We start from the raw sequence: 26546 nt of genomic DNA, 5'->3' as shown, positions 1-26546 counted from the left end.
TCAGCATAACTTCCCTTACCAAGGGATAGAGTCACTTGTTACACAGGAAGTGAAGACTTGGCAAAATTTACACTTGGTAGTTTCCTTTGACTATGTACATTATAGTCAACTGATTTATCAGTGATAGGAAGTATAAATTTAACTGTGCTGACAACTTTTTGAAAATTTGCTGGGTCTGCAAGACGGTCCCAGCCAAATGACCTGCTGACCCTTTCAGCTCAATATTGTAAACACATAATGTGCTAAGTCAATGATGAATAAATTAATGATGAGCTAGATTGATCCATTCATTCATTAATTTTAAAATGTACTTGTGATTTTCTCCTACAAACCTGCTCCTTCTCCTAACTTGTGACTTCCTATTTCTGCCCCACCACCCGTCTGAGCACCCACAAGCCCAGTTGGTTAAAACCTCCCGTAGTCTTCCTTCTTCATTTTTCTTGCCTCTGTGGCTTGGTTACCATAAAATTCAGGCTTCATTGGTCTTCTTGCTTTCACTGTCTGCCCCAAACATAGCAGTCTTACTGTCCCTTTGCATTTGTCCACATTGCACTCTGTCACTGGCTGCAAAAGGGGAATCACTTATCCTGGCAACCAGGCCTTCCATAGTCAAGTCCTGCCTTCCTTTTCTAGCCCTCTGTTTTCCTGTTCTGTACTCAAACAAATTGGAAATATTTCCTTTCCTGAAATACTCTTTATCACTTTCCCCACATCTGTGTCATGCTTTTCCCTCTGCCTGGAACACTTCCCACAGCACTACCATCAGAGGCAAGCATCTGCCCATCTTTGAAGTCTTTCCTTTCACCCTAACAAGAGACAACATTGTCCCCTTCTGAGTACTGGTGGTACCTGACTAGTCTTTTTTAATTTTTTTTAAAGATGTGTTATTTGAAAGTCAAAGTTACAGAGAGACAGAGAGAATACTACATCCACTGGTTCATTCCCCAAACAGCCACAGTAGCCAGGTTTGGGCCAGGATGAAGCCAGGAGCTTCTTCCAGGTCTCCCAAGTGTGTGACAGGGCCCCAAGCACTTGGGCCATCTTCCACTGTCTTTCCCAGGCCATTAGCAGGGATCCGGATAGGAAATGGAGCAGCTGGGACAGAAACCGTTGCCCACATGGGATACTGGCATTGCAGGTAACAGCTTTACACACTACACCACAACTCCAGCCCCAACCCACTCCTTTGATTCTTATATTTTATGTCATGAATTCATTTACTCATATGTTGTATTTTTCTCTGATTTACTAGTAAACTCTTTTAGACCATGTGTTATTTCAGAATTGAAATCAGTGGGTCTTAGTTCATATATGCTGAAAGAAAAAAAAAAGTGACAGAGAAAGTTCTTTTTATTATCTGCTCTTGAAAAGCAAGTTTTGAACTTCCTATTGATAGGAAATTCATAAATTATTAGTAGATATTTTTGTGTTCCTAAATATTAGTTATGGAACAAATCAATGTCAAAGCTACTATGTAATAAGATATAGGCCCCCAAAAGGTTAAAAGTAGTTAAGGAAGGACCCAGTGTTTGTGGCACAGTGGGTTAAGCTGCTGACCGCAATGCTGCCATCCCATCTGCATGCAGGTTCGAGCCCCAGTTGCTTTGCTTCTGATCCAGCTCCCTGCTAATGTGCCTGGAAAAGCAGCAGAAGATGGCCCAAGTGCTTGGACCAGCACCCACATGGGAGACCTGCAGGAATCTCCTGGCTCCAGCCTGGCCCAGTACTGGCTGTTGTAGCCATTTGGGATGTGAACCAGTACATGGAATATCTGTCTCTCTCCCTCTCTCTATCTTTGCCTTTCAAATAAACAAAGCATTACATTAATAATTTTTAAAAAACTAGTTAATATCTTATATCCACAGAACGACCTGACAAATAGTGCTAGAAACATTGACTAGGTAGATACAGAGCAACACGGTCTATTTTACCCTCTCAGAAATTTGTTTTGAGTTCATCATTTGCTCATAATGTGTAGAGGTATACTTTTCAGCAATCTTTATGTGAAAATATTTTTCTCTTTTCTACACTCTTATCTGTGTTGAGTGTGAACAAAACAACTTGCATATGGTATTTCCTGAAATGTCATTTATTTACATGTGGCATAAAAACAGTGCATGGTTGCTCATCTGGATGCAAAGAGCTCTCATATTTTCCAGTTTCTATTTATTTATTTATTGACAGGCAGAGTTAGAAAGTGAGAAAGAGAGAGACAGAGAGAAAGGTCTTCCCTTTCTGTTGGTTCACCCCCCAAGTGGACACTAAGGCCGGCGCGTTGCGGCCAGCGCGCTGCGCGGATCCGAAGCCAGGAGCCAGGTGCTTCCTCCTGGTCTCCCATGGGGTGCAGGGCCCAAGCACTTGGGCCATCCTCCACTGCACTCCCGGGCCACAGCAGAGAGCTGGACTGGAAGAGGAGCAACTGGGACAGAATCCGGCGCCCCAACTGGGACTAGAACCCGGAGTGCTGGAGCCGCGGGCAGAGGATTAGCCTAATGAGCCGCGGCACCAGCGATATTTTCCAGTTTCATACCTCCTTATTGGAAGGAAATCATGGCACCATCAGGCCCGTTTCTCAGCACCTAGCCGTGTCAGAGATACATGTGCACTTATGAGATCTCCCAAGAGGCTGTGACACAGCACAGCTTCCAGCCTTTCCAAATCTTGAGGTCAGGAGTTTCATCCAAACCTCTAAGCTACATTCTTCTAACTGAGAGGATATCTCATTTTCTTTTTATTTTTTTCATTTACTCATTTAAAAAAATTTTTTTTGGACAGGCAGAGTGGACAGTGAGAGAGAGAGACAGAGAGAAAGGTCTTCCTTCCGTTGGTTCACTCTCCTAATGGCCGCCACGGCCAGCGCTGCGCCAATCCGAAGGCAGGAGCCAGGTGCTTCCTCCTGGTCTCCCATGTGGGTACAGGGACTCAAGCACTTGGGCCATCCTCCACTGCACTCCCAGGCCACAGCAGAGAGCTGGACTGGAAGAGGAGCAACCTGGACTAGTACCTGGTGCCCCAACCGAGACTAGAACCCGGTGTGCCGGAGCCACAGGCGGAGGATTAGCCAAGTGAGCCATGGCGCCGGCCAAGGATATCTCATTTTCAAATCCTGTAATTTGTGGAACCGAAGGTCAAATACTCCTCACATGTACCACAAAGGCACAGTGAGGCTGAACTGTGGCTTCTGCACCTCCACTGAGCAGGATCTCTTTCTGACCTCTGACCATCCTGTGCTCTCCCCAACACACGTCTCCTGATGCCTCTCTAACTGTGAAATACCCAGCACTTCAGCCTCAGGTGCCCTGTCCTCCTCTGTCCACCGGGCCTCTCAGAGAGCCTGCCTAGTAATGTGGGGTACAACAAGCACTCAGGACCCAGGGTTAGGTGCTGTAAGTCCCAGTTCTGCCTGTGCCCTGACCAGAAGAAGTACCCTGAAACCACCACATAATCTCTCTGTATGTTAATTTATTATCTGCTTATACACAGCTAAATTTTAGAGCAACTTAGGTTTCTTCAAGTGTTAAGCATCTAGAAGACTACAATTCTACCAGCTTCATGATGATTTTAAAATTTTGTGCACTTCTCCAGCAGCATGAGGTCTGTCAAGCGCTCAGATTCATTCAGTTATCCATGCATTTGTTCACTGTTGATTTAGCCACTATTAGGCTTGGGCATCACAGCAGGCTTTGGGGATACTTTAGTTCATCAAAGAGGCTTGCTCTCTGCCTTTGTGATAGTTACAGCCCAGTGGGCAATGAACAACATAAGCAAGAATCCAGCAAATGCATACATAATTTCAGATGGTCCTATGGCCTGTAATGAGAGAGACACGGAATACAGAGAATGGTGCCAGGAACGGCGGGGACTAGCCCTCTCTAAAGATACAGCATTTCAAGCCAAGATCTTAGGAAGGAAGGAACCCATTAATCAAAGGCAAGAAGAATGACATGTGCAGAGCTCCTGAGGCAAGTTCTGGTGTGTTGAAGGAACAAACCAAAAGCAGCAGGCAGACTCGCAGCAGCAGGGGCCATAGAGAACAAACCTAAGTGGCATCTCTCGTTCAGCACCATGTTCACCTGAATGCCACATAGAACGTGGGTCAGTGGAAACTGCCCATTAAAAGCAGGTTGGTGATCCAAAATCCCAAAACTGAGGTTATCCCCTAAGCCAAGCCAATCAAAAACTGCAGGGCAGAACATGAAAATCGGGATTTTTTTTTTTTTTTGAAGCTTCTAAATGATTCCAAAGTACAGACAGCCTGGGACCCACTGACTTGAATCGATTTTAGTGTGAATGGTTCTATTTTTTTATCTAAAAATTAGAGGATTCAACTGAATGAGGCCAGATCTCTTTTTGTCTCCAAATTGGGTGGTTTCAGTCTGCAGATCCGGGTCATTTTCACTCATCCTGTCCTCAGCCCTTCTTTCCCTCACTATGTCCTGTGACTCCCATATTCTCCCAGTCAGGTCTAAATGCTGGACTCTCAGACACTTCTCTTCTCACTGCTCTGATCAGTTCCGCTGGCTCTGTGGATCCAAAGCAGAGGATGAAGCTCTCCTCCCTGGGAACCTAGAGAGGCACACATCGTAGTCTCACCCTCCAATCCGTCCAACCCTAATGACTTCCAAGCTGCATCCACCCTCACGGCCCTTCTCATTGCCATCTTCAGGAAGCCTCCCAAACAAGCTCAAGTATTTGTGACGACTACTCTGTAGAGTTTTATTGCTCTCAGCATCCATGTGATGCAACTCAGAATTGAACTATATATTATGCATTGGTTTTATCTCCCCAAATTGATGTTAAATAAGTGCATAAAACAGATGCCCACTTTACTAATCCTTAGCCTATATGATGCATTGCAACATTATCTAGCGGTAGCAATGGCAGCACTAGTGCAGGGGCAGTCGCAGTGGTTGTAGGGTTGCAGTGATGACAATGCAGTGCAAAGGTCCCACATCAGCCAGGCACTTCATAAACATCACCTCACTTGAACATTAAAACAGTTCTACAAAATAGAACTGTTTAACCTACAAAATTAATCTTTCCATATACAAAAAAGAAAGTCTGGAATCCGGAAGCTTAAGGAACTTAATAGGACATGACATATCTCTCTGATCCCAAAAGCTTTTTTCATTTTAAGATTTATTTATTTATTTGAAAGTCAGAGGTACACAGAGAGAGAAGGAGAGACAGAGAGAGAGATAGAGAGAGAGAGAAAGAGAGAGAGAAAGAGGTCTTCCATCTGATGGTTCACTCCTCAATTGGCCGCAATGGCAGAAGCTGTGCCAATCTGAAACTAGGAGCCAGGAGCTTCTTCCGGGTCTCTCACACAGATACAGGGGCCCAAGGACTTGGGTCATTTTCTACTGCTTTCCCAGGCCATGGCAGAGAGCTGATCAGAAGTGGAGCAGCCAGGACTCGAACCCATGCCCCTATGGGAAGTCAGCACTGAAGGCAGCGCTTTACACGTTATGCCACAGCACCGGCCCCTCAAAGCTTTTTTTAAACCATGACTTTGTGCCACCTCCTTATAAATCTTCCAATGGATAGACTCTTCTTTGGAATCCCTTTGCAGCTAACATGAATGATTCATATGAATAATGGCATGCAACAGAGAATTCCCCATAAGAAACGCAATGGTTTGTCCACTTTTGCAGACCACTTAGGGTCCCCCAACAGTGATGATAAGCGCCAAACATGCAGCAAGACATTCTCCAGTCATTTACAGACAAGTTCCTTTCCCCACTAAAGTCACTGAATACAGTACATGCATCAGAAGCTGCCCCTTCCTCTACCAGCAATGAGGGGATGACTTGCTCTAGCTGCTGTGTCACCTTTCAACAACCCTGGATGACTGAAGCAACAAATGCTGACTATGACTCAGTGAGTCACATGACTTAGAAGTTTATCCCAACGTATCTCAGCCATTTGAGATCAATTAAAAAACTTGTGTGCAAAACTCATAAGCCTCCCACTAAAAAATTGAGGGCCCAGCAACTTATTTTTCTATAACATCTTAATGTTTCAAAAGCAAATACTTGATTATGGCTAATGATGAAAGAATCAATGTACCTATATATACTGATATAGATATTGCTATAATGAGTACATATTGATACAATAGATATTGATATATATGATCTATATATCTTATATATATATGAATCAATATATCAATATATCTATAATACAATAAAATTTCTGATCAGGCAATTATAGGCCATCCTATTAGAGAACAAAATTTCTACAGCAACACGAATAATAACCTTCAGGGGTCAACGTTTTTTACGAGAATACTGTGTAGAAATGCAAATAAAAATGGTTAGGAAAGTAAGGAGAGAAATAATTCACCTATGTCCAGGTACTAACCAAAGGAAAAACAACAGTGTACTTTCATTAAAATCCTTACGTTACTGACAAGGTCACTTAAAAATTTATTTATTTCACAATGCATAACCTATTATTTACGTGAACAGAAGAACCACATGGGAGAGATAATACAAAACAGAAGGCCTCATAGAGTTGGTCTTTTGAATATAAAGTCCTACTAAAAATGATCCATAATGAAGAAGGAGATGGGAGAAGGAATGGGAGGTGGGACAGGAGCAGGGTGGGGGACATGGGGGGAAAGGACCCCTGTATTCCAAAAGTTGTATCTATGTAAAAATGCATTCATTAAATAAAAAAATAATAAAACAATATTGTTGGGCATAGCAGGTAAAGCTCTGCCTGTAGTGCCAGCATCTCATACGGGTGGCAGTTCAAGTCCCAGCTGCTCCACTTCTGATCCAGCTTTCTGCTATGACCTGGGAAAGCACTAGAAGATGACCGAAGTCCTTGGGCCCCTGTACCTGTGTGAGAGACCTGGAAAAAGCTCCTGGCTCCTGGCTTCAGATTGGCCCAGCTTGGGCTGTTGCAGCCATCTGGGGAGTGAACCAGCAGATGGAAGACCTTTCTCTCTCTCTCTGTCTCTCCTTCTTTCTCTGTGTACCTCTGACTTTCAAAAAAATAAATAAATCTTAAAAAAAAACCCACAATATTGTTTAATTTGTTTTTTTGTGTGTGTGTGTGCTTCAACTCACTTTTCTAAAGAAGCCTTATTTAGGCTAACATTATAATCTGCTTGACTTTCCTGAGCCCTTATTAAGTGCTCAAAGGAAGTCAATCTGGAAATGTGCTAGTGGAAGATAATGTGAGAGAAATTACAGAAAGTACACATCTGGAATAAGGAACAATGGCAGACCAAGTATCTCTCCTCCTGGCCCATGCCTCTCAAAATGAAAAAAAGAAAAAAAAATGACAAGGAAACTCAATCCATAAAGGACAAAAGTAATAAAATACACTTTACAATATCTGAAAGTCCTCAGCACTGACCCAAAAATAAATGAAATAAAATCTTGGTTCTTAGCACAAACTTAGATTTTTACACAGAAATTCACAGCTAACAGCTGATCTAGGACACACAGGTGCCACAAGAGGGAACCTCACCTGATTGCTGATCCACAGTCATGATCAAGAGTAGAAGGAAATTTTCCTTCTATTGACTGAAGTTATTCACAAATTTGCAGTAATAAACCCAGTTTTTAAAAGGTGAGTCACTGGGGGCTGGCACTGTGGCATAGTGGGTACAGCTGCCACCTGCAGTGCCTGCATCCCATATGGGTGCTGGTTCAAGTCCTGGCTGCTCCACTTCTGATCCAGCTCTCTGCTATGGTCTGAAAAAGCAGTGGAAGTTGGCCCAAGACACTGGGCCCCTGCACCTGCATGGGAGACCTAGAAGAAGCACCTGGCTTCGGATCGGCACAGCTCTAGCCATTGTAGCCATCTTGGGAGTGAACCAGCGGATCAAAGATATCTCTCTCTCTGCTTCTGCCTCTCTCTAACTCTGCCTTTCAAATAAAATAAATAAATCATTAAAAAAAAGGTGAGTCATTTTATTTCACAGTTTTTCTTTTTCAATCCAAGAATCTCTAACTGCACTCTAGGAGACAAGATGTCTTGAGACTGAATGTGTGTCAGTGTATTTCTAAGCAGCAGAGTGACCAATGTTTTACATTGGCAGCCAAAAGCCAGTCATCCTAGATCAAGGTTTGCAAATGAAAACAGTTTCATTTCTCTCCATTTTCCATTTAGTGCAAAGGAGATTTAAAACAAGTAAATAGCTGGCAATATATATAATAGCAATATATAATGGCACTTAAAATACACATTGAAAACTTGAATCAGGTTATCAAGAAAGGCAAAATTGCTGAATTTTTATTTTTACTTAATATAATGGGATTTTAAAACACCTATAATATAAATCTTCCTTTTCCAACTTCCAGGAAAACACACTGACAACAGAGCTTATAATAAGAGCATACCACTAGGTACTGACCCCTTTGTCAACAAAGTGGCCCCCAACAGTGTAGTGCTGAAAAGGACATAGATAGACGTGTGAATGCAAAACATTATAGATGCTCACATACGATGCAATTATTCATACCGAAAACAATCATATATGATAAAATAGGATCCTTACCTTTTCAAGTATAGCATTGCCTTGGTGAGGATTGATGTTGTGCTGGCTAATTTCTCTCTTGTATTTATATTCATAAACTTTCTCGGTGATGTTAACCAGGAGAGTTGAAGGACTGAAGGTCAGTTTCCCACAGTCATAGACCGTTCCACTTTCAATATCAGTTGGTGCTGTAGCATATCGTAAAATCAATCCCATTATGAGGCCTAAAATAAAGAATAAATAACGGTAGTGGGGGAAGACAATCTTAAGTGTTCATTACTAGACGCTTTTAAGTATGATCACCCTGCAGTTTTGGTGGAGAGTTAGTTCCATAGGTACTAATGTCCTCTGAAACTCCAGTTCCTTAAATAAAATGGTAGACTATTTGACATAACGTACTCACATCCTCCCATATACTTTAACTTATCTCTAGATTACTTATAATAACTAATACAATGTAAATGCTATATAAATAGTTGTTATACTACAGTGTTTGGGAATAATGACTAAAAAACTGCACAGGTTCAGTACAGATGTAATTTCTTTTAAAAGAATTATTTTATTTATTTTATTTGGAAAGGCAGAATGATAGAAAGAGGGAGGGAGAGAGAGAGAGAGAGAGAGAGAGAATCTTCCATTTACTGGTTCACTCCCTATTTGGCCACAAGGGCTAGGATTGAGCCATGCTGAAGCCATGATCCCAGAACTCCATCTGGTCTCCCACATGGTAGCATGGGCACAAGCACTTGGCCATCTTCTGCTGTCTTCCTAGGCATATTAGCCAGGGGCTAGATAGGAAGTAGAGCAGCCAGGATTGAAACCGGTGCTCCAATTTGGAATACTGCTGTGACAAGTAGTGGCTTAACCTGCTGTGCAACAATGCTGGTACAATGGATGGAATTTTTTTTTGGGGGGGGGGGGACAGGCAGAATTAGACAGTGAGAGAGAGAGAGAGAGAGAGACAGAGACAGAGAGAAAAGTCTTCCTTCCGTTGGTTCACCCCACAAATGGCACTGCGCCAATCCGAAGCCAGGAGCCAGGTGCTCCTGGGCCACAGCAGAGAGCTGGACTGGAAGAGGAGCAACCGGGACAGATTCTGGCGCCCCAACCGGGACTAGAACCTGGGGTGCTGGCGCCGCAGGCAGAGGACTAGCCAAGTGAGCCGCAGCGCCAGCCCTGGATGGATTTTTTTTTTTTTTAATAATTTTGATCTAAGGTTGATTGGATCTGGAGATGCTCAGCCCACAGATATGCAGGGCTGACAGAGGATGGGTAGGACCATTGCCTGGTTTAAACATTACTGACTTTCAGTAGATATCTGTTCAATATAATGTACTGTTAAAATACTGGTAGTGGATGATATTGCTTGAGTACTCAGCATACAGTTCTGTTTTCTTCCTGATGGACTCACATGTTTTGGAAAGAAGAGATACCTGCCTCCTCTATCTTGCCAAACATTTCAAAAAACCCTTTGTTCTGTTATAGATTTGGAGTAACTACACCAGTCAGGAGACTGGAATCCCCTAAGAATGCTCTGGTCCACAGATTGGTACATATTAATTTGGCTCCTTTGAACTAAGAGAAAATATTTGTAATTCCATGATTCGGGAGAAGAACAGTTCTTGTTCTCTCCCTCAGGACATGACTAATGTAAATTATTATTGTTGTTGTTATTATTGTTATTATTATTTCTGGCAGTGACAGTGTCTTGTGACCATGAGGGATCCAGTCCACGAACACAGTCAGTCCACAGTCGTCCTACTAAGCATGGTAGCAACAATATACAGAAAGCACTGGATCCCAGATGACATCACTGAGTCCCTGGGTCAACATCAACCAGCCTGCCCTAGAGCTACCCTAATTCTAGAATTCTTTTTAAGTGATAAAATATTCTCTAATTTTTTCAGTGACTTCTGAATCAAGTTTCTTCTTATCTGTAGGAAAATGCATTCTAATGATACAATATGCCTTTTTGTGCGAAGTTGATTCTAAATGACAATTGTTGACTTTAAGTTTATAAAAACTGTGTAAGGTTGCTTGTGGTAATCTGATAACTGTGAACTTTTCTAATATATATTTATCAAATAGCAAAGAAATTTCAGAGTTCTAAACTCCCTAACTTAGATTTAGGATTGACATATGTGTATGAGAAAAAATAATCCATAGCTCACTCTTTAAAACATAAAATTTTGCAGAGTTAAACTCTCTTTTGAATTAAATCATTTAATAACCTTTTATTTATTTAAGAAAACATTAATTGGTTGCATATTTCATGCCAGACATTTATAGATTTAAAATAAAAATACATGTCCAGTCCTACACGAGCTCAAGTTTAGATAAGTGAAGACTCATGAGCAAACAATTATAATACAATGTGACACGTGCTATGACAGCTGGTGAGCACTCTGTTATATGAGTATAGAGAAGAGACACTCCAAAGCCCTTTGAATTATGCAAAGCTTGAGACGAATCTTAGAAGGTCACATAAAATTTGTCCAGATGAGCTGAATCAGGGAATGAGCTGAGACCCAGCTGCACATGTTGGTGGCAGCGCGTAACAGGAGAGACAGCTGAAAGTTCTCCAGGGCTCACGCTCTCCTCGTGTGTAGAATTGTTATTGCGAACTGGCTGCTCAGCCAGGCTCTGTTTCCTGGCTGTTGGCATCTGGTCAGTTCTCTCCAATGGAGTATAAGGGAAATTGATGTCTGTAACTTCTGGGCCATAGCACTGAAGAAATAGGTGCATTTTCTCCTTTCTCTTTCCCCATCTGCAAGTTGAATGGGGAGAGGTCAAAGGCCATCAAGGTGGACGGAGACAATGGGCTCAAAGCCTGGAGTACTGAGATAACAGGTGGGAGAAAGCCACCTGCCAGCCAGGAACACTTGCACTGGACTATTATGTGAGTGAAAATAACTTCTGTGGTATAAGCCATGCATGTGTTGGTATTTCTGTGATCACTGATGATAACCCAATAAATACACTGTGTGAATGCAGAGGGACTCGGCCAGTACATCTGGGGAACCACTAATTGTGTAAGAAGATAATAAATGAAGAGAGACACAGAGGCAGGGAGAGGGGAGAGAGAGAGAGAGAGAGAGAGAGAGAAACTGTGGACTGCAGCCCATAAGCAGGCACTAGGTCCTAAAGAGGCTCTTCTGTCACACTGAGAAGTTTTGACTTGTAGCCCAGTGTAAGGTAGAACTATTGAGGCAGGAGGGTAAAACAATGAGATTTCCATGTGAGAATTACTACCTGGGCAACAAAGAGAACTAACTAGAGTGAAGGGTGAGAATGACAACCAGATATCTTGCCAGAATATCTCCCCTTATATCCGCATCAGTGTTTGGCTCACTCTTTTCATAATAGAAATATTGTGTCCTAACTTTTGTGAGAAAACCAGCGAGGGGGTCCTCATCTTCACTGAGTGTCTGAGCCACTACAGAACAGTGGGCAGCCTTCCATCCACGGTGTCCAGTGACTACAGTAAAACCAGTCAAGACAGAGAAGGGAACATACGTCAGCTCAACTCCCACTGGTCTGGGAGGATTGCCTAGGAACATTATATTTCAACACTTTGCCTAGAAAGGATTCATGTCCTAAAAGTGATTGAGCAGATGGCAGGAATGATACTCAAGTGAGATACAAAGAAGAGAACCACAAGATATTATCTGCTTGGGGCTTGCATGGAAATAATCCATAGAGCATTATTTGCAACTCCCACTGGGGGAGACGCCTATTATTGCAAAAATGCTTTCAATGACATAGCTAGGAGTAAATATGAAGCACCCACTGTCACTTCCCAAGCAGGGAAAGCAGGTCTTTGTGATAACAGTGAGTGCCTAACGCTCAGTGTGGTCAAATTCACACAAATTCACACGTGCCTAAACAGCCCTGTCTTACCCTCAGCACCAGCTCCCATTCCAGCCTTCACAAAGAAGCATACCGACAGAAATGGAGCAAGCAGCTTGAAGCCACAGGTGACCAATTGCACTGGCCATAGAGCAGGCCTCCCAAACAGGTGTCCCATTGTGAGGAGTGCCTTTGAGCAGTGGTCTCAGCTTCTGTGGCTGGACTCCATCACCATATTCACACTGAGGCTCCACACTAGCTGCCCCCATCCAGGGGCTGAGCACAGCAGGGGTTCTAAGCCAGGGAGGCGGGGACCACTCTGAGGGGCAAATGTGGCTCAAAGACACCCCATCACCTTTACAAAACCTTTCTGAAAACTGCACTACAGCCCACAATTTTCCTGGCTGGCCTTCTTGCCTTCCCTCTCTGCACAGGGGTTGAGCCCAGCATTCCCAGGCTCCTCCCCTATTTTTCTCTCCTAGGAGTTTCTCCCAGTAAATCATTTGTACACCCAATCTCTTTCCAACATCTGCTTCTTGGAGGACCCAAATTAACACACTAGCCAAAAGAGTCTGTCTCTACGTTTCCCCAAAAAGGGCTGAGAGCAATGAACAGCTTGGCAGATTGTCAAGATCAGCAGGAAACCCCCAGCCTCACAGACACCTGGCTAACAAGCCCAGGCACCCAGGAGGGCACCCCCGCTGCAGGAGCAACAGCTGGAAAATCCTTATCTGTCAAAGGCCGGACACTTACAGAGCCTCGGAACGCTTTTTACAACCAGACATCCAGTCACTGCTTTAGCCACAAGCTGACAGGAATGCAGAGTGTGGAATTAACAAACAACAGCGCAATCTTGTATGAGCTAGGTGACAGATCAAGTAAAGGGACTGTTTTTGGAGATAGTATAAAGGAAGCAGCAATCCTTTGTGTATGGAGGAAAGGAGGAGTCTGGCTGCTGTGGTTTGGGAGCAAAACACTACCACTCTCGTTGGTAAACCCCAAAGCAAGGACCCTACTTGCTGAGGTTGAAAAGGAGCCAGCCTGCATCAGCAGCATGAAACCCACCCAGCACAGGGGCACACGGCCCTCTGAGGCCTGTCTGCTTGCCCGTTGTTGCCACTGCCTTTTCCAGACAGAAACTCTGGTCTAGATGCATCATCTACATCTTCCAATCTGGACATCTGGTCACCTAGGAGGGTGGCTTTGTGGGCCTAACCTCTAGTGAACCTTGGCCTCTCTCTAACAGTGTACAGCTCCCTGGAGGGGTTTGGACAGTGTACTTCCCTACGGCACTCACTCATCCTACAAAGTCCCTCTCAGATCCCAGCTGGGGGAACTCAGGCTCTGATGCAGCCTGGGCCCATTAAGTTCCTGTGTCATTGAGTTCTCACAACACCAATGCTTTGAGACACACACTCCAAGGACCAGGTTTAGAAAGAACTATGTCATTTGGTGTTGCCTCACAGACTTGGCTCTTTCTCTTGGACTACACAGGGAGACTGTTTAGGTCAGGGATTCAGAGAAACTGTAAGACTAGCACATCCCTTTTCCTCTAGAAAAGCCAAATACTTTAGGAAGAATTGAAGTCCAGCTTTCTCTAAGTCCACACACTGCTGCCCGCCCCGGAATCAAGAACTAAGTACCCTCTGAGTTTGTGTAGTCAATGAGTTACCGACCTGTTTAAGCATTGCCTATATGGAACATTCCATACAATGCTGTGGTATTCCGGTCCCTGCAGGGCTTTCGGTGTAGACGTCATGTAGCAGATGCCTGACATGATGTTGACACTGTGATGTTGTGATAGAGATAAGAGGGACGGAGGAAGGAGAAGAGGGAGAGGACATAATCCCAGGACTCCTCAGGCCAAGGAACATTTAGAAATACAAGGTTTGTTGTTAGGATTGGCTCTTACTTCATTATCCACATTGATACAAGATACAAGATACTAGAAAACTCCACTCCCTTGATCTCTCCCTCCTTCATTTTCCTTTCTCGCCACAGACATGGAAGGCATTGATTTATCTGGGACTTTTGAGAATTATAAATAAATGAATTAAATGTGATCTTGCTCTGAAAATATTTCAGTATCTTAACTACCAGCCCCTTTCTTCCTACCCAACCCTGTGACCCGAATTTCCAGAAAGAAAAAAACCATAAGGGTTTCTTCATCCTTTCTTGCTATGAAGCCTGCTCTTCATAACTGACTCCCCTTGCATCCAACCCAGAGTCCTCTTCACAGCAGGTTCCTAAGGTGGCTTCTCGTAGAGGATTACAGAGAGGGGCTGACTTTTTAAAAACCTGTAATGAAATGGATCACAGAATGGTTTTTACACAGAATGGTTTTTAAAACACAAAAGTGTCAATGTCTCTTCATCTCTGTTCAACACTGTGGCTGTGCTGTGCTTCTGCACTCACAGGACCCCACTACATGGCCTGGCTCCAGCCAGGTCCCCTCAGATTCTGTTTCTAAGGCAGCAGGGCCTCTCTGACATTGCACACTGCAAGAAGCTCAGCTCTGCACATGTACCTCATTAGACGATCACTGGAGAACCATATTTAAATGGTACATGATGTTAGAAGAATTTAAGAGCCTAAAGTTAACACAAGAAGACTGTAGAAGAATGGAGTTTTGCAGATCTTTCAGTCTCAGTGCACTGAGTGGCAACCAAGAAAAATCTAGATTAATGAGGTATTGCCCCTCCCCTAATATGAAAAGATAAATCTTCAAAGTATGTGATATATGTAATATTATATCTCCACCTGCTGAGTGTAACAGACACTACTGATGCCAAGCCAGCATCCCAATACCCTTCTACCCAAGAAAGCCCTGATACATTCAGCTGTCCACCCCTCCCCGTGCAGCCATGTGCTCAGGGTAAGTCCACCTCACTCTCAGCTCCAGGAATGTTTCTCCTCCCCTTAGCTGGTAATTAGCTCTGGAATGGGTTTGTGATTCCACACCATTCATTAAGAAGCAAAGGAACACTGTCAGGGGGTTTCTCAGGAAAGCTTTGAAATCTTAAGAGAGAGCCACAAGAGAAATGGGCTCTCTTCTATTTCAGGAATGTTACTAAGCCAGGGGAGGACTCCTGGGACTGCCATACTCGCCTCAAGGCCAGTCTGATGTTGAAATCAGCATCAAGACTAGGAAAGTGGGGGAAAAGAAAGAAACTGAGTCTTTTATGACCACGCTGCTGATGACCAGCAGTGGAGACTACAATTCTCTGGGCTTCTGGTTATGGGAAATGACACAGGTCCTTGTTGCTTACATCTGCTTCAGTCAGGGTTTCTATTACTTGTATCAGAATGCTACTTAATAGATAGGAAAGCTGTTTTTCTTTTATTTTCACAAATGAATGCACAAAATCTTAAAGGCTGTCCTAAAGGAGGAAAGACAAGCTAACCAAGCCTCCCAGTGCATTGGGGACAGTTTCACAAAGGAGGTTCCTAAGGAGATATCAGAGTTCACGAGGTGGAGAAGAGGGCCTGGCTTTCCAGGGAGGAGTGCAGGGAAATCTAGGAGCACAGAGCTCAGCAGGAACATCAAGCATCTTGGGATGGCCCCTTCAGCAGCTCAAATAAAGGCCCAATTTGACAAAGGAATGGGGAGTGTTCAGGTAGGAGAGCCAGTCGGCAAGAAGGTCTTGAGTAAGAATTGAGTGAGCTCCTTGTGCAGAGAAAAATCAGCTGTTTTGGGGCGGAGGCCTCAGTACATGGAGACAATGATTCGAAGGGGAGAAAAAACTGAGGAGCAGTGAGGGTATGGAGAGGAAGCTAACATCAGATTTAGTTCATGTTTGCATGAGGAACGATTTAGAGCCTTGGGATACAGGAATTTTAAAATGAAAAAAGCAAATTAAAGCTCAATGGGTGTTCTTTACCAGTATTTGGATTTTTGTTTCTTTTTAATTTTTGTTTATTTATTTCAAAGGAAGAGAGAAAGAGAGAGATAGAGACAGACAGAAAGAGACTGGAAGACAGTGGCGGAGAGACAGACAGAGCTCCTATCTGCTGGTGCCATAGGCACCCAAGGTCTCCCATGCAGGTGGCAGGAGCCCAATTACTTGAAATCATCATTGCTGTCTTCCAGGGTATGCATTAGCAGGAAGCAGGATTCAAAAGCTGGAGCAGAATACTGAACGTAGGCACTCTGATGTGGGATGCATGCATCCTAACCAGAATTTTCATTGCTAGGTCAAACACCCACCCCCAATAAGAGGACTTTTTATGGTAGGGACTGTTAATGGCAAGAAACATGTGATGTCATTATTTCCATCTTTGACATTCAAAAAATATGAACTGGCGATTTAAACGTGAGGATAAAGGGAAGGGTTTGACCATCTAAAGAAGCCAACTCATTGGATGACATTACTTATCTATAAAGACAAGTATCAGACTTTAATTGTGTCTCCTGCATTTTAAACTTTTTATCTGCTATATATCCATCTCTCTCCCTTCTTTACAAAAAGTCTTTGTTAGAACACTGATTTACAGAGAAGAGGTGGGCTTGAATTCAAATGTCTAAATGCATTTCCTAACATTTTCCTTTTTAGCAGTTTAGTTTTATCCTAGGATTAGTCAGGGATGAAACTGAAAGTAAAAATACACAAAGCCATATGGTTATTTAGGGCTTTTGTTCTTTCTCTGCCCTCCCACCAACCTTCCAAATTCAAAGGACTAAAGGAAAGTGTAGGTGTTGCTAAAAGGGACACAATTTACTGCTTTGTGCTGGCTTACCATCAACTTGCTTTGATGAAGGAAAGAGCCAATGATGATTTTAGAACAGGTCTAAGCTACCTGCTAGCAACAGAATCCCATTATCTTCCAGGGGACAATGTGGTCTACCCTTCCCCGTTGGGATGCCTCATTCAAAGTTTCTATCTTCTCACAGGATACAGTCATATGAGAAGCATCACAAAGTCTCATTGTGTGTGCCACCATGGTGGAGTGTCTAACATTCACCACCCATCCTTGAGGTATACCAGACACTACACAATATATGCACACACGAGAGAATGCATACATGTACACACAGAAAACATACAACACACATAGGCATGCACATATAAATGCACAATGTATGCAAACACACACTTCACTGGACCCTGGGGTTTCTGACAAAGTGTTATAGAGAATTTCTCTTTAGAAACTATCTCAGCCATGAGCTTATACATAGATATATATGCATCTTGCAGCCATCTTAGAAAGCTGACAGAAAAAACATAAAAACAGAGATATATATCACTATATGCATATTGACTAAGCATATTATTCAAAATGTTTACACATTTTTCTCAGACCAGAGGTGGAGATATTATGAAGTATGGATATAGTCAAGGAGTGACAGCAAATCAGAAGAAAAAGAAAGGAGAAACTAGAGTGGAAACCAGGAATTGAACATTCAATTTTTCTTCTCAAACTCTGGTACATCAGAACCACCTGGAAGGTCTGAGAAAGCACACAGCACTGAGCTCCAGGCCCAGAGTTGCTGTTTCAGTAGGTGTGATCTGGGCCCACATATTTGCATTTCTGACAAGCTTTCAGGTGGTCCTGATGCTGCCAGTCCAGGAAGCACACTGTGGGAAGCATTCTCCTATAAAACAATAGCCTCTGTCATCTCTGTCTTGGAATTTCATCAAAATCCACATTATATAGGGCTCGTGCATACAGGTTTCAGAGGAGAGCCCAGAGGTATAATTCACGATTCTGCCTTCGGTCTCTTCCAAAACTAAATTCAGTTAAACATGATGAAATCCTATTTTGTATGATTCGCCGGAATTCACCCGTTCTTCTCAAACTATTTATGGTGCATGCCACACCCACTCTTGACAACCACAGGCGTTTAAAACCTGAATGACCATGAACTTGCAACACTGCTTTCCCAGATCCTGGAGCAAGTATTTCCAGGTCAAACTCATTATGCTCCCTAGAATATTTCACAGTACTGCTCCCACCATTTCCCATGAAAGGTTTTTTGCTATGAACAAGGTTACATTTCTGGGCTTCAGGGTAAAAGAGAAAGTTAACTACACCTTATTGGGCCCACAATTTGAAAGGCTAGCTTTCAAAAGCATGTTGTTGCCAACAATTCTGTGCAGCCTTGGCCAAGTTGTAGATTTTCTGAGTTCTGTTTCCTTCAATGCAGAATGAAGATCATCTTGCCTGTTGAGCACGGACGCTTTGAGAATTAGTAATAAAGCATTCAGTTATTTGAGGAGTTTCAAAAAGTTCACAAAAAGTAGAACTGAAAGATGTCTATTTTTGTGCAAAAAAACTTAAATCTATGCAAAACTTGCTAATAATATGCATTTCCCACAAACTTTTTAGAGACCCTTCATATATACTATCACAAAATGCTTATGCTGGGGGCTGATACTGCGGAATAGCAGATAAAGCCACCACCTGCAGAGCCGGCATCCCATATGGGCTCTGGTTCAAGTCCTGGCTGTTCCATTTCTGATACAGCTCCCTACTAATGTTCCTGGGAAAACACCAAAAGACTACTCAAATGCCTGGGCACCTGCTACCCAGTTGGGAGACATGGAAGAAGCTCCTGGGTCCTGGCTCCTGGCTTTGGTCTGGCCTAGTACTGGCCATGGTGGCCATCTGGAGAGTGAACCAGCAGATTCAAGATCTCTCTCTCTCTCTCTCTCTCTCTCTCTCTCTCTCTCTGTAACCCTGCCTTTCAAAGAGATAATCTTTTTAAAAAATCAATTTTTAGAAACCTACCTGGAGTACTATGCCTTTGATTCTTTACTATCTCATCCTTTCTCTAAGAAACACCTTACCACATGGGAAACCTTGTCTAGATCTGTGAAGTACCTGAAAAATCAAACTTTTACACTGAAAGGAGACAAGTTTAGTACATTGGGCTCCAAGCCCTAACAACCCTTCCTGAAGATCCATTCAGATTAAACCAGACCCACACCAGCTCCATGAGAAAGTCTCCAAACACCCTGAACATGCACCCTCTCTGTTTGTAGGGCATAACTGACTCTCCTCACCTTTCTGACAGGAATTCAACAGGATCTACTGAGAACCGTACCACAAAACCAGACAAAATCCTAAGAGAAACAACGGAATGCCATTACTGGCTGTTGGGTTCTGGGAAGAAAGCTACTTGTCTGGGCTGGTGAGGCTGAAAGATGCCCGATGGGTGAAGTTGGTCGTGCCTGAAGTGTTAAGGACTTTTGCAGCTTTGTGATTCTTTCCTATTTTACAGATGAGAAAATTCAGGCCAGAGGTTAAGTTACTTGCCCAAAGTAATGCTTTTAGCTACCCAAAAAAACGTTAGGAGGATTAAAAAGCTTAAATCCCCAAGAGAGTTCCAGTGCTTTCTCCATAAGGCATGACACAGTACAGAAGTAAAGGATCTGAGGGACCTTCCAGGCAGGGGCAGACGTGAGCTCCTTGGAAGCATCTCCTATGGGCCCCGCAGTAATGGAGGCAACGCTGCAGCAGGGTCAAATCACATAGAAGCCACACCATGTTCAACAACCCAGCTCTACTCTGAAGAACTTCCAGGAAGGGCTAGCGTGAAATTAATGCCTTCAGAAGGCTTGACAGCCAAATTAATTTGAAAATCTTCGTGTTTCACTATGCAAGTATAATTCCTTTAAAACTTGAAAAACTTGTTGAGTAAATTAAATTGCTCTAATAAAAAGCCAAATATACACTTAAAGAATGATAAAACATTACAGCGTGGTATAGTTTAATGAATTCAAAATCTAATCTTTGTGGCTTGTGTTTTCCTTTGTGCTCACTAAATGGCAATGCAATATTTCTACACCAGTTGCGGTCAGCAGTGTGGTGTAGTAGGCTAAGCCTCTGCCATCAGCACTGGCATTCCATATGGGTGCCAGTTCATGTCCCCGCTGCTCCTCTTTGGATCCAGCTCTCTGCTTATGGCCTGTGAAAGCAGCAGAAGATGGCCCAAGTGCTTGAGGGACACCTAGAAAAAGCTCCTGGCTCCTGGCTCCTGCCCAGTGCCGGCAGTTGTGGCCATCTGGGAAGTGAACCAGCAAACGGAAGACCTTTCTCTCTGTCTCCCTCTCTCTCTCTTTTCTCTGTAACTCTGCCTCCCAAATAAAAAACCAAAATATTAAAAAAAAAAAAAAAGATTTCTACAACAATTGAGAGACTCTTATATGGGAAGGCCAGGAGATCAAAAGCAGAGGTTTAAACTGAACAGGCTGAAATTGCTCTTGCCCTAAGTTCAGATCCCAACCCTCAAGTGCATGGCATTATAAATGTCCTAAAAGTGTGGTAGCCCCCAGTGATATGTAATGGAATTTTTAATGCTATCAGAGCACAATATTTCTTTTATGAACATCTAGCAGGGGATACAGGGTCCTAAGTGACTAGCGCTAAGTGCACCAGCTGCTGTCAATCAATACTTTGGCCATTAACATTCATTTAGGCTTTTAGTTCAATTTAAATGAGTATCACCATAGCTTATGTTCTAAACCAGTTATGGATTCTGATCCTTCAATTTTGAAATCATCAGAACCATAGAAGGTCATGAGAGACAAGTGCCCATTACTATTCTTGGTAAAGCAAAAATGTTATTATAATGCTGTCACTAATTTTTAAAAGCATCCTATGACCCTTGATGAAAGAAAAATATTTTTCATGTAATTGGTTATTTGTATTTGGAGAATTGCACTTATCTCCAATCAACAGAGTCAATCCAAATACTAGGCAGGATTTTTCTTGGCTTAGACAATCTTTCAGATGATATTGCAAGGTTAAGAACCTGAAAATTGTTTCCAACAATAATTATTAAAAAAAAAAAAAGCAGTTAAAGATTCTGTTTGATCACTGCCCCCTCATTTTACTCTAATGGCTCACTTTCTAAGAATCTGACCGCTCGACATTTTTCACAGGGTTTCCAGGTATGCTGATAAAGGATATCCACATCTCTTCAGTTTCCTAAAGGACATCTGACACATGTCATCAGAAAAGCAGACAATACACTGGACTGAGGGCTTACAGGAAACTTTTTTTTTTTTTGATAGGCAGAGTGGACAGTGAGAGAGAGAGACAGAGAGAAAGGTCTTCCTTTGCCGTTGGTTCACCCTCCAATGGCCTCCGCGGCCAGCGCTGCGGCCGGTGCACAGCGCTGATCTGATGGCAGGAGCCAGGTGCTTCTCCTGGTCTCCCATGGGGTGCAGGGCCCAAGCACTTGGGCCATCCTCCACTGCACTCCCTGGCCACAGCAGAGAGCTGGACTGGAAGAGGGACAGCCGGGACAGAATCCGGCGCCCCGACCGGGACTAGAACCTGGGGTGCCAGCGCCGCAAGGCGGAGGATTAGCCTAGTGAGCTGTGGCGCCGGCCTTACAGAAAACTTTTGATATCTTTTTGATATAGGAGCAAACGACACAGTACATAGGAGCAAGAGCAATATTCAGTGCAGTAGGAGAGTCGTTCACCTACTTCACTGATCAGCAGGAGGCACAAAATCTCTAACTGTGAAGACATTTCGCTACAGGTGTACAAGAGTACAGGATGGCAAGGACTGAGTTACAGCCTACTGCCAAAAGTTCAACTCCTTACAAGAAGGAAATTTAAAAAGTTTGAATTCTCAGACTAGTTGTGTTTTTCACTTCCCCATTATTACAAGGCCCCCAGCAGAGCTCCTGCAAAAACCATAAATTCCATTCATTGTAGATAAAAGGATTTATATAGTTTTACCAGGAAAATTCACTCTTTGGGGTCTCCTAGGAAAGAGGATCTATCTGACTAAACTTGAATGCATGAACAGCGTGAGGATACATCTGAATCCCACAGACATGTCCATTCCAGGAAGACCATGGAAAAGATCTGCTGATTTTTAATATCTCAGCATCTCTCAGTAAAGAGAGGGAAGTTAATTCCCAGCTCAACAGCTGACAAATGACACGATCGTCACCTCTAAGCCTTCACTTCTTTCTTCTGCAAAATGAGGAAGCTGGATGTATGTTCTCTAGGGCTCCTTTCTAATCTGTGAATTCCAAGTTTGCTTACAGCTGACGAACAATAAGTTCACTTGGCATCTTCTCTCTTATAACGAAAAAATGTTTATTAGATCTGTTGTAATTTTTCAGACTACTTTGTTACACCCCTGAAAGTCTCTAATAAACATTTCTGATACACCATGATCCCTGGAGAGGAAATACGAGAAGTCACTAATACCAGCCATATGGATGATTTTTCAGAGACTTTCACTGAGAGCTCCTTTAAGAGGAACATGAACCTCATTAACACATGTGGATGAGTGAGAGCACACGGGCCCCACTGCGAGTGGCGTTCACTGTTTGGAAATCACTTCACTTCCTCTGAATCAGTTTCTCCCTCTGTAGAGAAGACCACCTCTAAATACCAGCAGCAACTACGATTCAATGCCAACAACAACAATAAAAAACAGTGAAGTATCTCTTTCACTGATTTATAATTTGAAGATAACATACTAACAATCTAGTAACAGATAGTTATACACAAATATGTACACCTTCGTAATGCTTATACTGCTTTTACATTGCACTGGTTCAGAAAATGCTTTCAATAACTTTCACATAAAATATTCCATGGAAAAAGGACAGATAGCAGACAGACCAAGAAAACACCAGTCCTATCCTGCCCTTAGCAGGATTTTTTTGAAGATGCAAGACAATCTGGAATTTGTAAGGTTCAAAAGTAAAAGTTACTTTTTGTGTTGTAAATGCAGAGGCACCACAATTTAATTGTTGTAGGCACCACAATTTAATCAGAAGGTTTATACAACAAGATCCCATCATGGAGAAGCTGAAATTGGTCAGTGAGTCATAGTTTCATCAAAGTGGGGGCTGTGAAGAAATCTTTCCCTCTCCCAAAGGTTGGTAATCGTTTAATTGCATTGTTCTGCTAAAGTGCATCTAGCCTCTTAATCTGATGCCAAGAATTACACAGCTGTTGTGTGCTCAGATTACACCCTATACCTTGTGGATTATTTATTCTCCAAGTCAAGAGAAAGATCTTGGTCCACTGATGATGGAGCTGGTTAAGGACTGGAGCCCAGGGCTTCCTATCTGACAGCATCACTTCCTTTCTGTGTGGCCATTTTTCTTCCATCTGATTGTGACTTCCCCACTCCCCACCCCCAGAATTGTGCGTGATTTAAGATCCGCAGTACAGGGGCCAGCACTATGGTATAGGGGGTAAAGCCACTGCCTGCAGTGCCCAGATCCCATATGGGCAATGGTTCGAGTCCCAGCAGCTCCACTTCTGATCCAGTTCTCTGCAGAGGCCTGGGAAAGCAGTAGAGGATGGCCCAAGTCCTTGGGCCCCTGTACCCATGCAGGAGACCCTGGGGAGGCTCCTGGCTCCTGGCTTCAGATCTGCTTGGCTCCAGCCATTGCAGCCAATTGGGGAGTGGACCCGTAGATGGAAGACCTCTCTCTCTCTGCCTCTCTTCCTCTCTGTGTTTAACTCTGAATTTCAAATAAATTAAAAAAAATCTTTTTTAAAAATGTAAAAAATTAAAAAAGGAAGATATATATATATATATATATATATATATATATATATATAAAGACCCTCAGTACAAAGGAATTTAACTCTGTGCTCTGCAGTGACCCATACCTCAACCTCCTGGGAAGAACCTACACTGCTTGGCCTGAACCTTCTGCCTTACAGCTCATGTATCTTACAGGGGGATCCAGTGAAGGCACAGGACTCCTTATGCTCTCAAATCATGGCTATCCATTGATAACAGCAGGACATAACAAGCTGGCCATACAAAATGTGCATTGATCTTGTTTTCCACGTGTGAAGCATTTAAAGGGACTTCAGGATTTCCAAAATGACGGACACCCACAAATAATAAATATTTTCTTTGCTTTGGTTTATGGCAACATCTCATCTGTTTCCCTTGAGTGCAAGGTTCCTATCCATTATCAGGCTGACAGAGAGTGGTGATGGCAAGAATTTCATCAATAACACCACTTTCAAAACTACTGGTGTCTTGCATTTTACTTCAAAATATGTGAGGACAGACCACATAATCTCTGTTGTACTTTATTAAACTTTCTGGATGATGACGTGGTAATGTGATGACATGGTAAATTACAAGGCAAGAGCAATGCTTTGGGAGTTTACCATGTTCCACAAATGCTTTTCCATAGCTTGGCTTCCAAAAAAATTAAAATAATAACTATACAGCAAATAACACTCTTCGCAACTGTAAATGAGAACATCTAAAATTAGGCTAAGAAATAAAAAGTGCTAACATAGAAAAAATTCTTGTTTATTTGTGACTTTTTATTATTAGAAGATAAAACATTATATATAATCAAAAAAGATTTAGATGTGATTCCTCCCCTAGGAGGGGTGGAGTCTGTATTTTTTTTTTTTTTTGCAAGTTTTCTTCGGCAAATTCTGGTAAAAGAGGATTTCCTCCATGCATTTGCAGCATACCATTTGCAGAACTTTACAGTGCTCCTCAGTGCCGCCTGCAAGAAAGAAGGCTGCTCTTTGTGCCTGCAGAGCCATCACTTCCCAACAGTGCTATGAAAACAAACAGCTCACCCGGCTCCACTCCCACATGACAATGGACCCACAGCTGTCAACAGACCTGCATTCTGTGCCGCCTGAGAACATGACTATGACATTTGCTCTCTCGTGACAAAGCAAATTCCCGCAACTCATCTGGAAAGGGAATTGCGTTCATTATGCTGCAGCACCTTTCAACAAGCTAATGACATTTCAATCAGCACGTTTTCTCCAGTTTCGGTACTTTGCCATCTGAGTACAAGTCTCTAATTACGCCCAAGCAACAAGTTTCACATCAATCCCACCATTTATGCACTTACCATACACCATCGCTCCTCCCGTTTCATGCAAGAAGCGGAACCGATGATTTTTAAATAACCAGATTGTCAGAATGGTAAGGATGAGCAAAAAATTAAAGACAAGCAGCTCCACCGCTCCCTGATGTTGAAACTGATACTCATCCTTCTCGGAGGCGAACCTTTGCTGCCTCTCCATGCTCCAGTCTTCTGGGAATTCCTTAGACAGAAAGCTGGATAAGGGCTGTTTTATCAAGATTTGCCAAGACAGCCTGGCTGCCTGAGGGTCTCAGAATAAACACTGCCACTTTAGTTGCTACTTCACAAGCATTCTGCCCTGCCTTAGCATTCAGACGGCTTCTAGTTACAACTTCCTGTTTCTCTCTTAAAGCAGCCCCGTCTCTTTTCAAACTCCACAGTGCAGTTTCACTGGCAACGCTGACTCTGTTTAAAAGATTCATTCTGTGAAAATTCCTTCAGATTGGACAAATCTGCAAGCCACGATTCTGAAATCTTGAGTCATGGTCCAATGGTTTCCAACAAGTCCTGGTGAATTGTAGATTAATAATAACAAACAGCACCCTACAGCAGTAACATTTAAGTTCAAATAGCCAATTCTAGGGGCCAGCATTGTGGCCCATCAGGTAAAGCTGCCACCTGAAACAATGACAACCCACATGGCACCCATTCAAGTCCACACTCCTCCACTTTTGATCCAGCTTCCTTGCTCGGGTGCCTTGGAAAGAAATGGAAGATGGCCCGGGTACTTGGGTTGCTGCTACTCATATGGGAGATCTGGATGAAGCTCCTGATTCCTGGCTTCACTACCAGCCCAGGCAATATGGGTAGTGACCCAGAGGATGGAAGATTCCTCAACCACCCCCTACAACCCTGCCTTTCAAATAAATAAATAAATATTATATAAAAATAATGAATATAAATTTTAAAAAGCCAGTTCCAGACTCATAGCCCTGTATACATGCAAGGTGTTCCCTCTCCAACCAAAGCCTGTCCGTGTGTGGAGATGGGATGCGTTGCTTGAATCTAAAGTGATTTCACAGGATTTTTTTCCTTTCAAAATCAGAAAAAGGAATTTCATATGTAACTCTGTACTTGGTTTTATATAATTGGTAGTCATAGAGTAGCATTTAAAATCTGGATCAACTATTTTTAACAACAAAAGAAAGTCAAGGACAAAAAGAAAATTCTATCCTTGGTTTCCAACTGTGCCATTGGAATATGTTGAGTCAAAAAACAAAAGGAAGGAAGAAATTCCTCCGTCCTCAGCAATGCCGCAAACCTGGACTTGTCTCCAGAGAGCTTCTGACCCTGGCGTCCAGCAGCTGTGGGATCCGTGGCAGGGCACAGCCTCCTCTGTCCTGTAGCAAAACCATG

At 42.9% G+C, this 26546-nt stretch overlaps 1 protein-coding gene across 1 annotated transcript in view; it reads right to left on the bottom strand.

The window, feature by feature from the left end:
- Positions 1–25611, bottom strand: part of SLC9A9 (solute carrier family 9 member A9) — a 612515-nt gene extending 586904 nt beyond the window's left edge. Inside the window, exons 1-2 of the mRNA XM_002716580.5 lie at positions 25176–25611; positions 8519–8721 (exon numbers count right to left, since the gene is read on the bottom strand). Of these exons, the coding sequence (XP_002716626.2) occupies positions 8519–8721; positions 25176–25350 (378 nt within the window). The 5' untranslated portion in view covers positions 25351–25611. The remainder of the gene's footprint in view (positions 1–8518; positions 8722–25175) is intronic.
- Between the last annotated feature and the right edge of the window lie 935 nt (positions 25612–26546).

Source organism: Oryctolagus cuniculus, chromosome 4 (assembly GCF_964237555.1).
Source record: "Oryctolagus cuniculus chromosome 4, mOryCun1.1, whole genome shotgun sequence".
Taxonomy (NCBI): Eukaryota; Metazoa; Chordata; class Mammalia; order Lagomorpha; family Leporidae; genus Oryctolagus; species Oryctolagus cuniculus.
This window is presented reverse-complemented; position numbering and strand designations above follow the sequence as displayed.